This window comes from Hemibagrus wyckioides, linkage group LG01 (genome assembly GCF_019097595.1).
Source record: "Hemibagrus wyckioides isolate EC202008001 linkage group LG01, SWU_Hwy_1.0, whole genome shotgun sequence".
In the NCBI taxonomy this organism is placed as follows: Eukaryota; Metazoa; Chordata; class Actinopteri; order Siluriformes; family Bagridae; genus Hemibagrus; species Hemibagrus wyckioides.
Genome location: NC_080710.1, coordinates 33257344 through 33275779, shown reverse-complemented (window position 1 = coordinate 33275779; position 18436 = coordinate 33257344). Strand labels below are relative to the sequence as shown.

Genomic DNA, 18436 nt, shown 5'->3' with positions numbered 1-18436 from the left:
CACACACAAATATACAAACACACACACACACATCTAGGCACGCACACACACACACAAATTGTTTTGATGGATTGTGTAATTCAAATCTTACACTGGAGTTTGAAATAAATTAAATGTTTAAACTCTATTAGTTTTTAAATGATTTGTTTTTAATTAAAAGCAGCTTTAATGAATCCCTGAGACTCTGTAACACTACACATTGTTTATGTCTCGGGTTTCTGCACACTCCTACAGGAAAATAAAAAAACTCCATGTCTGCAAAACTACAGTCCGAAATGTCCTGATGTCAGGGTCAGTGTTTATCCCCAAATAATTACAATCATCTCACACAGAGTGAAGACTGATCATGCAGGCTGGTGTGTGTGTGTGTGTGTCATAAATATTTGTTTTTGTTGCATATGTTTTGTGAGTGTTGGTCATTGTGGTCAGTGAGCTTCAGTTTTAGTCTCTTGTGTTAACTGTTGAAAAGTGAAATTTCTGAGTGGACAAAGGTGTTTTAGTGAATGAGAAAAACTGCAGTTTGCTGATTTTTGTCTGATTCTTGTGCTCGTGCACTGACTCAGGAAAATAAACTGGACATACAGGAAATAAAAAGTGGCTTAGTGAGCTGCAGTACAGGTGTGTGTCTCTGATAACAGGCCGAGTGTGAGATTAGATGTCTCAGTAATGTCTGATCTGAACTCAAATAATCTGATAACATCCGGAAACAGATGACGACCAGATTATTACGTGTGTGTGTGTGTATGTGTTTGTGTGTGTGTGTGTGTGTATGTGTTTGTGTGTGTGTGTGTGTATATGTGTTTGTGTGTGTGTACATATATACACTATATTGCCAAAAGTATTCGCTCACCTGCCTTGACTCGCATATGAACTTAAGTGACATCCCATTCCTAATCCATAGGGTTCAGTATGATGTCGGTCCACCCTTTGCAGCTATAACAGCTTCAACTCTTCTGGGAAGGCTGTCCACAAGGTTTAGGAGTGTGTTTATGGGAATTTTTGACCATTCTTCCAGAAGCGCATTTGTGAGGTCAGGCACTGATGTTGGACGAGAAGGTCTGGCTCTCAGTCTCCGCTCTAATTCATCCCAAAGGTGTTCTATCGGGTTGAGGTCAGGACTCTGTGCAGGCCAGTCAAGTTCATCCACACCAGACTGTCATCCATGTCTTTATGGACCTTGCTTTGGTCACTGGTGCACAGTCATGTTGGAAGGGGAAGGGGCCAGCTCCAAACTGTTCCCACAAAGTTGGGAGCATGGAATTGTCCAAAATGTCTTGGTATGCTGAAGCATTCAGAGTTCCTTTCACTGGAACTAAGGGGCCAAGCCCAGCTCCTGAAAAACAACCCCACACCATAATCCCCCCTCCACCAAACTTTACACTTGGCATAATGCAGTCAGACAAGTACCGTTCTCCTGGCAACCGCCAAACCCAGACTCGTCCATCAGATTGCCAGATGGAGAAGCGCGATTCGTCACTCCAGAGAACGTGTCTCCACTGCTCTAGAGTCCAGTGGCGGCGTGCTTTACACCACTGCATCCGACGCTTTGCATTGCACTTGGTGATGTATGGCTTGGATGCAGCTGCTCGGCCATGGAAACCCATTCCATGAAGCTCTCTGTGCACTGTTCTTGAGCTCATCTGAAGGCCACATGAAGTTTGGAGGTCTGTAGCGATTGACTCTGCAGAAAGTTGGCGACCTCTTCGCACTATGCGCCTCAGCATCCGCTGACCCCGCTCCGTCAGTTTACGTGGCCTACCACTTCGTGGCTGAGTTGCTGTCGTTCCCAAACACTTCCACGTTCTTATAATACAGCTGACAGTTGACTGTGGAATATTTAGGAGCGAGGAAATTTCACGACTGGATTTGTTGCACAGGTGGCATCCTATCACAGTTCCACGCTGGAATTCACTGAGCTCCTGAGAGCGACCCATTCTTTCACAAATGTTTGTAAAAACAGTCTGCATGCCTAGGTGCTTGATTTTATACACCTGTGGCCATGGAAGTGATTGGAACACCTGATTCTGATTATTTGGATGGGTGAGCGAATACTTTTGGCAATATAGTGTATGTGTGTGTGTGTGTGTACAGTATGTATGTGTGAGTCTTTTTGTGTTGTACGAATGTATGTGTGTGTGTGTGTGCAAATATTTGTTTGTGTGAATGTGTATTTGTGTGTGTATATGTGTGTATATGTATATGAGTGTGTTTGTGTGTGTGAAATGGAGGTGGGTGTAGTTCATGTCTCAGGTGTGTGTTCTGACAGGTGAGATCCAGATGCACCTCACTGACCCCTTAATCAGCAGCACAAAGGTGGACATCAGCAGTCTGCAATCAGTGGGGAGTGGATCACAGCTCCCAGCTATCGTTAAAGCTCACGGTAATTATTAACACACACACACACACACACACACACACACTAATAACTAAATAACTAAAGCACAGTGTACACAAGTATCAGAGAGTTTAAACATCTGTATTCATATCTGTGTGTAGATCAGAAGAAAAAAAGCAAAACATGAAAAATAAAATAAAAAAAAAAACACAAATGAAAAGGAATGAATAAAAAGATCGAGAATAAACAATAAATAAAACAAGAACATCAATAAAAAATAATGATGGAAAATTATTGCAACACAAAAAAACCAAAGAATTACGAACAGTGTGTTATATTTTTGTATGTGTGTGTGTGTGTGTGTGTGTGTGTGCTGCAGGTTGTCTGATGTTGATAGCGTGGATGACCCTGGGCAGTATGGGAATGCTGATCGCACGTTTCCTGAAGAGTTGTTCTCGAGGACAGCGGCTCTGTGGGAAAGACGTCTGGTTTGTGGTGCGTTTCTCTGATTTCAGCTTCAGTGTGAATTACAGCACAGAGGAGCTGAGCTCAGCATCCTGACCCTCTCATTATAAACATCAGGACCTTACTCTACTGAAACTGACAACTGTGTGTGTGTGTGTGTCTGTGTGTGTGTGTGTGTGTTTGTGTCTGTGTGTGTGTGTGTGTGTGTGTGTGTGTCTGTGTGTGTGTGTGTGTGTGTGTTTCTGTGTGTGTGTGTGTGTGTGTGTGTGTGTGGTCCTCAGGCTCATGTGCTGCTAATGTTGCTCTCAGTTGCAGCGACTATCATCGCCTTTATCCTGATATTTTCATACGCACAAGACTGGAGTGGGGTAAAGTGTGGGGGTCTGCACACTACACACTACACACTACACAATAAATTACACACTGCACACTACACACTACACAATAAATTACACACTGCACACTACACAATAAATTACACACTACACAATAAATTACACACTGCACACTACACACTGCACACTACACACTACACAATAAATTACACACTGCACACTACACACTACACAATAAATTACACACTACACACTACACAATAAATTACACACTGCACACTACACAATAAATTACACACTACACAATAAATTACACACTGCACACTACACAATAAATTACACACTACACACTGCACACTACACACTACACAATAAATTACACACTGCACAATAAATTACACACTACACAATAAATTACACACTGCACACTACACACTACACAATAAATTACACACTGCACACTACACAATAAATTACACACTGCACACTACACACTACACAATAAATTACACACTGCACACTACACACTACACAATAAATTACACACTGCACACTACACACTACACAATAAATTACACACTACACACTACACAATAAATTACACACTACACAATAAATTACACACTACACACTGCACAATAAATTACACACTACACAATAAATTACACACTACACAATAAATTACACACTGCACACTACACAATAAATTACACACTACACAATAAATTACACACTACACACTGCACAATAAATTACACACTGCACAATAAATTACACACTACACAATAAATTACACACTACACACTAAATTACACACTCCACAATAAATTACACACTACACACTACACAATAAATTACACACTCCACAATAAATTACACACTACACAATAAATTACACACTACACACTCCACAATAAATTACACACTGCACACTACACACTGCACACTACACAATAAATTACACTCTACACACTACGCAAAAAATTACACACTACACAATAAATTACACACTACACACTACACAATAAATTACACACTACACACTACACAATAAATTACACACTACACAATAAATTACACACTACACAATAAATTACACACTACACACTACACAATAAATTACACACTACACACTACACAATAAATTACACACTGCACACTACACAATAAATTACACACTACACAATAAATTACACACTGCACACTACACAATAAATTACACACTACACAATAAATTACACACTGCACACTACACAATAAATTACACACTACACAATAAATTACACACTACACACTACACAATAAATTACACACTACACACTGCACACTGCACAATAAATTACACACTACACAATAAATTACACACTACACAATAAATTACACACTACACACTACACAATAAATTACACACTACACAATAAATTACACACTGCACACTACACACTACACAATAAATTACACACTGCACACTACACACTACACAATAAATTACACACTGCACACTACACACTGCACACTACACACTAAATTACACACTACACAATAAATTACACACTACACAATAAATTACACAATACACACTACACAATAAATTACACACTGCACACTACACACTACACAATAAATTACACACTGCACACTACACACTACACAATAAATTACACACTGCACACTACACACTACACAATAAATTACACACTGCACACTACACACTACACAATAAATTACACACTGCACACTACACACTACACAATAAATTACACACTACACACTACACAATAAATTACACACTACACAATAAATTACACACTACACAATAAATTACACACTACACAATAAATTACACACTACACACTGCACACTGCACACTACACAATAAATTACACACTACACACTACACAATAAATTACACACTACACAATACACACTACACAATAAATTACACACTGCACACTACACAATAAATTACACACTACACAATAAATTACACACTGCACACTACACACTGCACACTACACACTACACAATAAATTACACACTGCACACTACACACTACACAATAAATTACACACTGCACACTACACACTGCACACTACACACTACACAATAAATTACACACTGCACACTACACACTACACAATAAATTACACACTGCACACTACACACTGCACACTACACACTACACAATAAATTACACAATGCACACTCCACAATAAATTACACACTGCACACTACACAATAAATTACACACTGCACACTGCACAATAAATTACACACTACACACTACACAATAAATTACACACTACACAATAAATTACACACTACACACTACACAATAAATTACACACTACACACTCCACAATAAATTACACACTACACAATAAATTACACACTACACACTACACAATAAATTACACACTACACACTACACAATTAATTACACACTGCACACTACACAATAAATTACACACTACACACTACACAATAAATTACACACTACACAATAAATTACACACTACACAATAAATTACACACTCCACAATAAATTACACACTACACACTCCACAATAAATTACACACTACACAATAAATTACACACTGCACACTACACAATAAATTACACACTACACACTACACAATAAATTACACACTGCACACTACACAATAAATTACACACTACACACTACACAATAAATTACACACTACACACTACACAATAAATTACACACTGCACACTACACAATAAATTACACACTACACACTACACAATAAATTACACACTACACAATAAATTACACACTACAAACTACACAATAAATTACACACTACACACTACACAATAAATTACACACTACACAATAAATTACACACTACACACTACACAATAAATTACACACTACACACTACACAATAAATTACACACTACACACTACACAATAAATTACACACTGCACACTACACACTACACAATAAATTACACACTACACACTACACAATAAATTACACACTACACAATAAATTACACACTACACAATAAATTACACACTACACACTACACAATAAATTACACACTACACAATAAATTACACACTACACAATAAATTACACACTACACACTACACAATAAATTACACACTACACACTACACAATAAATTACACACTACACAATAAATTACACACTACACAATAAATTACACACTGCACACTACACAATAAATTACACACTACACAATAAATTACACACTACACAATAAATTACACACTACACACTACACAATAAATTACACACTACACACTACACAATAAATTACACACTACACACTGCACACTGCACAATAAATTACACACTACACAATAAATTACACACTACACACTACACAATAAATTACACACTACACACTACACAATAAATTACACACTACACACTGCACACTACACAATAAATTACACACTGCACACTGCACAATAAATTACACACTACACACTACACAATAAATTACACACTGCACACTACACAATAAATTACACACTACACAATAAATTACACACTACACACTCCACAATAAATTACACACTACACAATAAATTACACACTACACACTACACAATAAATTCCACACTACACACTACACAATAAATTCCACACTACACACTACACAATAAATTACACACTACACACTAAATTACACACTACACACTACACACTACACAATAAATTACACACTACACACTACACAATAAATTACACACTACACACTACACAATAAATTACACACTACACACTACACACTACACAATAAATTACACACTACACACTACACAATAAATTACACACTACACACTACACAATAAATTACACACTACACACTCCACAATAAATTACACACTACACACTACACAATAAATTACACACTCCACAATAAATTACACACTACACACTCCACAATAAATTACACACTGCACACTACACAATAAATTACACTCTACACACTACGCAAAAAATTACACACTACACAATAAATTACACACTACACAATAAATTACACACTACACACTCCACAATAAATTACACACTACACAATAAATTACACACTACACAATAAATTACACACTACACACTACACAATAAATTACACACTACACAATAAATTACACACTACACACTACACAATAAATTACATACTCCACAATAAATTACACACTACACAATAAATTACACACTACACAATAAATTACACACTACACACTACACAATAAATTACACACTACACACTGCACACTGCACAATAAATTACACACTACACAATAAATTACACACTGCACACTGCACAATTAATTACACACTACACAATAAATTACACACTGCACACTGCACAATTAATTACACACTACACAATAAATTACACACTACACACTACACAATAAATTACACACTACACACTACACAATAAATTACACACTACACACTGCACACTGCACAATAAATTACACACTACACAATAAATTACACACTGCACACTGCACAATTAATTACACACTACACAATAAATTACACACTACACACTACACAATAAATTACACACTACACACTGCACACTGCACAATAAATTACACACTGCACAATAAATTACACACTACACACTACACAATAAATTACACACTACACACTGCACAATAAATTACACACTACACAATAAATTACACACTACTCACTAAATTACACACTACACACTACACAATAAATTACACACTACACAATAAATTACACACTACACACTACACAATAAATTACACACTACACACTACACAATAAATTACACACTACACACTACACAATAAATTACACACTACACACTACACAATAAATTACACACTACACAATAAATTACACACTACACAATAAATTACACACTACACAATAAATTACACACTACTCACTAAATTACACACTACACACTACACAATAAATTACACACTACACAATAAATTACACACTACACACTACACAATAAATTACACACTGCACACTACACACTACACAATAAATTACACACTACACTCTACACAATAAATTACACACTGCACACTGCACACTACACAATAAATTACACACTGCACACTACACAATAAATTACACACTACACAATAAATTACACACTACACAATAAATTACACACTACACACTGCACAATAAATTACACACTACACAATAAATTACACACTACACAATAAATTACACACTACACACTGCACAATAAATTACACACTACACAATAAATTACACACTACACACTGCACAATAAATTACACACTACACACTACACAATAAATTACACACTACACAATAAATTACACACTACACAATAAATTACACACTACACACTACACAATAAATTACACACTACACAATAAATTACACACTACACAATAAATTACACACTACACACTACACAATAAATTACACACTCCACAATAAATTACACACTACACACTGCACACTGCACAATTAATTACACACTACACAATAAATTACACACTACACACTCCACAATAAATTACACACTACACACTACACAATAAATTACACACTACACACTGCACACTGCACAATAAATTACACACTACACAATAAATTACACACTGCACAATAAATTACACACTACACAATAAATTACACACTGCACACTACACACTACACAATAAATTACACACTACACTCTACACAATAAATTACACACTGCACACTGCACACTACACAATAAATTACACACTGCACACTACACAATAAATTACACACTACACAATAAATTACACACTACACACTACACAATAAATTACACACTACACACTACACAATAAATTACACACTACACACTACACAATAAATTACACACTACACACTACACACTACACAATAAATTACACACTACACACTACACAATAAATTACACACTACACACTACACAATAAATTACACACTACACACTCCACAATAAATTACACACTACACACTACACAATAAATTACACACTACACAATAAATTACACACTACACACTGCACAATAAATTACACACTACACAATAAATTACACACTACACACTACACAATAAATTACACACTACACAATAAATTACACACTACACGCTACACAATAAATTACACACTACACAATAAATTACACACTACACAATAAATTACACACTACACGCTACACAATAAATTACACACTACACAATAAATTACACACTACACAATAAATTACACACTACACACTACACAATAAATTACACACTACACAATAAATTACACACTACACAATAAATTACACACTACACACTACACAATAAATTACATACTCCACAATAAATTACACACTACACAATAAATTACACACTACACAATAAATTACACACTACACACTACACAATAAATTACACACTACACACTGCACACTGCACAATAAATTACACACTACACAATAAATTACACACTGCACACTGCACAATTAATTACACACTACACAATAAATTACACACTGCACACTGCACAATTAATTACACACTACACAATAAATTACACACTACACACTACACAATAAATTACACACTACACACTGCACACTGCACAATAAATTACACACTGCACAATAAATTACACACTACACACTACACAATAAATTACACACTACACACTGCACAATAAATTACACACTACACAATAAATTACACACTACTCACTAAATTACACACTACACACTACACAATAAATTACACACTACACAATAAATTACACACTACACACTACACAATAAATTACACACTGCACACTACACACTACACAATAAATTACACACTACACTCTACACAATAAATTACACACTACACACTACACAATAAATTACACACTACACAATAAATTACACACTACACAATAAATTACACACTACACAATAAATTACACACTACTCACTAAATTACACACTACACACTACACAATAAATTACACACTACACAATAAATTACACACTACACACTACACAATAAATTACACACTGCACACTACACACTACACAATAAATTACACACTACACTCTACACAATAAATTACACACTGCACACTGCACACTACACAATAAATTACACACTGCACACTACACAATAAATTACACACTACACAATAAATTACACACTACACAATAAATTACACACTACACACTGCACAATAAATTACACACTACACAATAAATTACACACTACACAATAAATTACACACTACACACTGCACAATAAATTACACACTACACAATAAATTACACACTACACACTGCACAATAAATTACACACTACACACTACACAATAAATTACACACTACACAATAAATTACACACTACACAATAAATTACACACTACACACTACACAATAAATTACACACTACACAATAAATTACACACTACACAATAAATTCCACACTACACACTACACAATAAATTACACACTACACAATAAATTACACACTACACACTACACAATAAATTACACACTGCACAATAAATTACACACTACACAATAAATTACACACTACACACTGCACACTGCACAATTAATTACACACTACACAATAAATTACACACTACACACTACACAATAAATTACACACTACACACTGCACACTGCACAATAAATTACACACTACACAATAAATTACACACTGCACAATAAATTACACACTACACAATAAATTACACACTGCACACTACACACTACACAATAAATTACACACTACACTCTACACAATAAATTACACACTGCACACTGCACACTACACAATAAATTACACACTGCACACTACACAATAAATTACACACTACACAATAAATTACACACTACACACTGCACAATAAATTACACACTACACAATAAATTACACACTACACAATAAATTACACACTACACACTACACAATAAATTACACACTACACAATAAATTACACACTACACACTAAATTACACACTCCACAATAAATTACACACTACACACTACACAATAAATTACACACTCCACAATAAATTACACACTACACAATAAATTACACACTACACACTGCACACTGCACAATTAATTACACACTACACAATAAATTACACACTACACAATAAATTACACACTACACACTGCACACTGCACAATAAATTACACACTACACAATAAATTACACACTACACACTGCACACTACACAATAAATTACACACTACACAATAAATTACACACTACACACTACACAATAAATTACACACTCCACAATAAATTACACACTACACAATAAATTACACACTACACACTACACAATAAATTACACACTACACACTGCACACTGCACAATAAATTACACACTACACAATAAATTACACACTGCACACTGCACAATTAATTACACACTACACAATAAATTACACACTACACACTACACAATAAATTACACACTACACACTGCACACTGCACAATAAATTACACACTGCACAATAAATTACACACTACACACTACACAATAAATTACACACTACACACTGCACAATAAATTACACACTACACAATAAATTACACACTACTCACTAAATTACACACTACACACTACACAATAAATTACACACTACACAATAAATTACACACTACACACTACACAATAAATTACACACTGCACACTACACACTACACAATAAATTACACACTACACTCTACACAATAAATTACACACTACACACTACACAATAAATTACACACTACACAATAAATTACACACTACACAATAAATTACACACTACTCACTAAATTACACACTACACACTACACAATAAATTACACACTACACACTACACAATAAATTACACACTGCACACTACACACTACACAATAAATTACACACTACACTCTACACAATAAATTACACACTGCACACTGCACACTACACAATAAATTACACACTGCACACTACACAATAAATTACACACTACACAATAAATTACACACTACACAATAAATTACACACTACACAATAAATTACACACTACACACTGCACAATAAATTACACACTACACAATAAATTACACACTACACAATAAATTACACACTACACAATAAATTACACACTACACACTGCACACTGCACTAACTCACACTCTACATTAACAGTTCACATACTCCATGTTACACTACACACAACATTACAGATATATTAAATCATTTGTTTGTACTAATAAAATGGAAATGTGTGTGTGTGTGTGTGTGTGTGTGTGTGTGTTTAGGGAGCTCATCCAGTCCTGGGCTGTTTGGTGATGATCCTCAGTCTCGCTCAGCCAATCGGTGCCATGTTTCGCTGTTCACCACAGGACGAGAGGTGAGAGAGAGAGAGAGAGACACACACACACACACACACACACACAGCTGAGTGACATGTCACTGTTTTTCCTCTGCAGGAGATTTATCTTTAACTGGGTTCATGCCATCAACGCATTAGCCATTAAAGGGTTAGCAGGTGAGAACACTCCTGTTTACTTTTTCTTTCTTTCTCTCTTTTTCAACCCCCCTGCCCTGAGTGATTGTATTTATATACATAACCACACATGACCTTCGATAAATACGTCTCTCTGGCCGGTGGTCAGTGGCGGCGATCTTCACCGGTCTGCTGCTGGCCGACAGCTCAGAGTCTCAGTGGCTGCCGAAGGTGATGGGGGGATTTGTGGCCTGGGAAGCGCTGCTCTTCCTCTGCCAGGATTTATACCACAAATACAGACAAAAAGGTGAGACCTGCTACTGAGTATTATTATTATTATTATTATTATTATTATTATTAGTGCTGCTCCCCTCACAAAACCCTGCATCCATTTATTTATTTATTTAATTAAAATTATTTCATTCAGGGTCACAGAGAAAAATGAGATGAATATAAAGAGAGAGAGAGAGAGAGAGAGAGAGAGAGAGAAGCAGAATAGAGAGAGAAAAAGAAAAAAACAAGGAAATAAATAGTTTTTCAACATGATAGAGTGAACAGTTAATATGAAGGAGGTAAAGTACATTTTCTACCAGCTTTTTTTTTCTTTCTTTCTTTCTTTCTTTCTTTCTTTCTTTCTTTCTTTCTTTCTTTCTTTCTATCTATCTATCTATCTATCTATCTATGTCTGTCTGTCTGTCTGTCTGTCTGTCTGTCTAACTATTTATCTGTCTATCCTTTTTTCAACCTTTCTTTCTTTCTTTCTTTCTTTCTTTCTTTCTTTCTTTCTTCCTTCCTTTCTTACTCAGGATATCTGTTAGTGCTTATAATCTTTCCTAAAAGCAGATCTTATGCAGATTGTGTAATAAAATGAACATTAGAGTATAGTATCTGAATTTATTAATAAACATCATTAAACTCTTTATATATGAACACATTATTCATTAACAAATATGAAAATAAAACAATAGAAATCAGTTGCTCATAAAGAGTGTTTTTTTCCTCAGATATGCCCGAAGGCGACGCTGGTGGGGTGAGTGTGTGAAATTCTTCTACTTCTGTATTTCTTCTATATTTTTTATATTAAATATTTCACTTCATCATTTTGTTGTTATGTTCTCCTGTATGTATCAGGTGGGAACAGGAGTGCTTCTGCTGATCTTGTTCTTCATGGGAAACCTGACGTTCCTGGTGGCTCTGCTGGTCGGAATTGGAAATGCATAATTATGGAAATGATGACATCTATTTTTTTTCTTTTTTCTTTTAAAAAGAAACTCAGGGTTTCACCAGGTTCATAAATACATTTAAACATTATTTCTGGGTTTATTTATGTTTGCATTTATTCAAATCCTCTATTAATTTATTCAGAAACTTATATTTTTTGTCACATTTTTCTTTTCCAAAGCAAATCTCCATCGTTCTTCACTCCTCTGGTGGTGCTTTTACCAAATATTTTATTCCTCTTATACCACAGCAACTTGCCAACATTTGCAATTTCTTAGTACATGTAACTTTTATACCTTTATAGTTATGAGAGAAACTCAAGAAACGAGTGAGTTCCTGTTCTCATGAACGCTACAGCAGGTATAATAGTGTATATAGTGTGTGTGTGTGTGTGTGTGTGTGTGAGACTCAATACTGCCTGAACACAATATGTCACTGTCACAATATGAAGTTAATGAAGCTATAAACTGATATTTTATTTTTTGCACAGACTGTTCAATGTTTATAAACGAAACAAAACAAAACAAAGCACAACTCTGAAATGAACAAACCGAGTAAACAAATAACATTTCTGTTTATCTGTTTTTATCTTTCCTAACGGTGTACAAACGTTTGCCCCTACTCTATACTGAATAGAGCTTTGTGTATTTCTGAGCTGTTTACTGTATTTCTGTATGATCATTATCGACTACAGCAACTGTTTTCCATTCATCCTGTCAACCTGATTATTATTATTATTATTATTATTATTATTATTATTATTATTATTATTATTATTGAATATATTAAAATCTCTTTTCCAAATATGACCATTTTTTTCTTACTACACTCTTGGTTGTATTATAATAGTAGTACAAAGAGAGAGAGAGAGAGAGAGAGAGACAGAGAGAGAGAGAGAGATGATATAGAAATGATTAAATTTATTGTGACCTGATATGACCCCTGGATAAGAGACCATGTTTTTGGAATGATTTATAATCCCACTCTCTGGTATTTATAATGATTTATGATCCCACTCTCAGTGTTTATAATGATTTATGATCCCACTCTCAGTGTTTATAATGATTTATAATCCCACTCTCAGTGTTTATAATGATTTATGATCCCACTCTCAGTGTTTATAATGATTTATAATCCCACTCTCAGTGTTTATAATGATTTATGATCCCACTCTCTGGTGTTTATAATGATTTATGATCCCACTCTCAGTGTTTATAATGATTTATAATCCCACTCTCAGTGTTTATAATGATTTATGATCCCACTCTCAGTGTTTATAATGATTTATAATCCCACTCTCAGTGTTTATAATGATTTATGATCCCACTCTCAGTGTTTATAATGATTTATAATCCCACTCTCAGTGTTTATAATGATTTATAATCCCACTCTCTGGTATTTATAATGATTTATGATCCCACTCTCAGTGTTTATAATGATTTATAATCCCACTCTCTGGTATTTATAATGATTTATGATCCCACTCTCAGTGTTTATAATGATTTATAATCCCACTCTCTGGTATTTATAATGATTTATGATCCCACTCTCAGTGTTTATAATGATTTATAATCCCACTCTCTGGTATTTATAATGATTTATAATCCCACTCTCAGTGTTTATAATGATTTATAATCCCACTCTCTGTGTTTATAATGATTTATAATCCCACTCTCAGTGTTTATAATGATTTATGATCCCACTCTCAGTGTTTATAATGATTTATAATCCCACTGTCAGTGTTTATAATGATTTATAATCCCACTGTCAGTGTTTATAATGATTTATAATCCCACTCTCTGTGTTTATAATGATTTATAATCCCACTGTCAGTGTTTATAATGATTTATGATCCCACTCTCAGTGTTTATAATGATTTATAATCCCACTCTCAGTGTTTATAATGATTTATAATCCCACTCTCAGTGTTTATAATGATTTATGATCCCACTCTCAGTGTTTATAATGATTTATAATCCCACTCTCTGTGTATATAATGATTTATAATCCCACTCTCAGTGTTTATAATGATTTATGATCCCACTCTCAGTGTTTATAATGATTTATAATCCCACTCTCTGTGTATATAATGATTTATAATCCCACTCTCAGTGTTTATAATGATTTATAATCCCACTCTCAGTGTTTATAATGATTTATAATCCCACTCTCAGTGTTTATAATGATTTATAATCCCACTCTCAGTGTTTATAATGATTTATGATCCCACTCTCAGTGTTTATAATGATTTATAATCCCACTCTCTGTGTTTATAATGATTTATAATCCCACTCTCAGTGTTTATAATGATTTATGATCCCACTCTCAGTGTTTATAATGATTTATAATCCCACTCTCAGTGTTTATAATGATTTATAATCCCACTCTCAGTGTTTATAATGATTTATGATCCCACTCTCAGTGTTTATAATGATTTAAAATCCCACTCTCAGTGTTTATAATGATTTATAATCCCACTCTCTGGTATTTATAATGATTTATGATCCCACTCTCAGTGTTTATAATGATTTATAATCCCACTCTCAGTGTTTATAATGATTTATAATCCCACTCTCTGTGTTTATAATGATTTATAATCCCACTCTCAGTGTTTATAATGATTTATAATCCCACTCTCTGTGTTTATAATGATTTATAATCCCACTCTCAGTGTTTATAATGATTTATAATCCCACTCTCTGGTATTTATAATGATTTATAATCCCACTCTGAGTGTTTATAATGATTTATAATCCCACTCTCAGTGTTTATAATGATTTATAATCCCACCCTCAGTGTTTATAATGATTTATAATCCCACTCTCAGTGTTTATAATGATTTATAATCCCACTCTCAGTGTTTATAATGATTTATAATCCCACTCTCTGGTATTTATAATGATTTATAATCCCACTCTCAGTGTTTATAATGATTTATAATCCCACTCTCAGTGTTTATAATGATTTATAATCCCACCCTCAGTGTTTATAATGATTTACAATCCCACTCTCAGTGTTTATAATGATTTATAATCCCACTCTCAGTGTTTATAATGATTTATAATCCCACTCTCAGTGTTTATAATGATTTATAATGCCACTCTCAGTGTTTATAATGATTTATAAACCTACTCTCAGTGTTTATAATGATTTACAATCCCACTCTCAGTGTTTATAATGATTTATAATCCCACCCTCAGTGTTTATAATGATTTACAATCCCACTCTCAGTGTTTATAATGATTTATAATCCCACTCTCAGTGTTTATAATGATTTATAATCCCACTCTCAGTGTTTATAATGATTTATAAACCCACTCTCTGTGTTTATAATGATTTATGATCCCACTTTCAGTGTTTATAATGATTTATAAACCCACTCTCTGTGTTTATAATGATTTATGATCCCACTCTCAGTGTTTATAATGATTTATAATCCCACTCTCTGGTATTTATAATGATTTATGATCCCACTTTCAGTGTTTATAATGATTTATAATCCCACTCTCTGGTATTTATAATGATTTATGATCCCACTCTCAGTGTTTATAATGATTTATAATCCCACTCTCAGTGTTTATAATGATTTATGATCCCACTCTCAGTGTTTATAATGATTTATAATCCCACTCTCAGTGTTTATAATGATTTATAATGCCACTCTCAGTGTTTATAATGATTTATAAACCCACTCTCTGTGTTTATAATGATTTATGATCCCACTCTCAGTGTTTATAATGATTTATAATCCCACTCTCTGGTATTTATAATGATTTATAATCCCACTCTCTGGTATTTATAATGATTTATGATTCCACTCTCAGTGTTTATAATGATTTATAATCCCACTCTCTGGTATTTATAATGATTTATGATCCCACTCTCAGTGTTTATAATGATTTATAATCCCACTCTCAGTGTTTATAATGATTTATAATCCCACTCTCAGTGTTTATAATGATTTATAATCCCACTCTCAGTGTTTATAATGATTTATGATCCCACTCTCAGTGTTTATAATGATTTATAATCCCACTCTCTGGTATTTATAATGATTTATGATCCCACTCTCAGTGTTTATAATGATTTATAATCCCACTCTCTGGTATTTATAATGATTTATGATCCCACTCTCAGTGTTTATAATGATTTATAATCCCACTCTCAGTGTTTATAATGATTTATAATCCCACTCTCTGGTATTTATAATGATTTATAATCCCACTCTCAGTGTTTATAATGATTTATAATCCCACTCTCTGGTAATTATAATGATTTATAATCCCACTCTCAGTGTTTATAATGATTTATAATCCCACTCTCTGGTATTTATAATGATTTATGATCCCACTCTCAGTGTTTATAATGATTTATAATCCCACTCTCTGGTATTTATAATGATTTATGATTCCACTCTCAGTGTTTATAATGATTTATAATCCCACTCTCTGGTATTTATAATGATTTATGATCCCACTCTCAGTGTTTATAATGATTTATAATCCCACTCTCAGTGTTTATAATGATTTATAATCCCACTCTCAGTGTTTATAATGATTTATAATCCCACTCTCAGTGTTTATAA

General features: G+C 33.9%; 1 protein-coding gene across 2 annotated transcripts in view; it reads left to right on the top strand.

Moving 5' to 3' along the window:
* zgc:163022 (putative ferric-chelate reductase 1) overlaps positions 1-14596 on the top strand; it is a 29325-nt gene extending 14729 nt beyond the window's left edge. Inside the window, exons 10-17 of one of the 2 annotated variants that reach the window (XM_058399526.1) lie at positions 2267-2380; positions 2715-2830; positions 3082-3168; positions 12443-12534; positions 12614-12672; positions 12800-12937; positions 13635-13660; positions 13762-14596. In XM_058399526.1, the coding sequence (XP_058255509.1) occupies positions 2267-2380; positions 2715-2830; positions 3082-3168; positions 12443-12534; positions 12614-12672; positions 12800-12937; positions 13635-13660; positions 13762-13851 (722 nt within the window). In that variant the 3' untranslated portion in view covers positions 13852-14596. Of the gene's footprint in view, positions 1-2266; positions 2381-2714; positions 2831-3081; positions 3182-12442; positions 12535-12613; positions 12673-12799; positions 12938-13634; positions 13661-13761 lie in introns of those variants that run through there. The other variant, XM_058399534.1, reaches the window with a different exon arrangement.
* The last annotated feature ends 3840 nt before the right edge of the window (positions 14597-18436 follow it).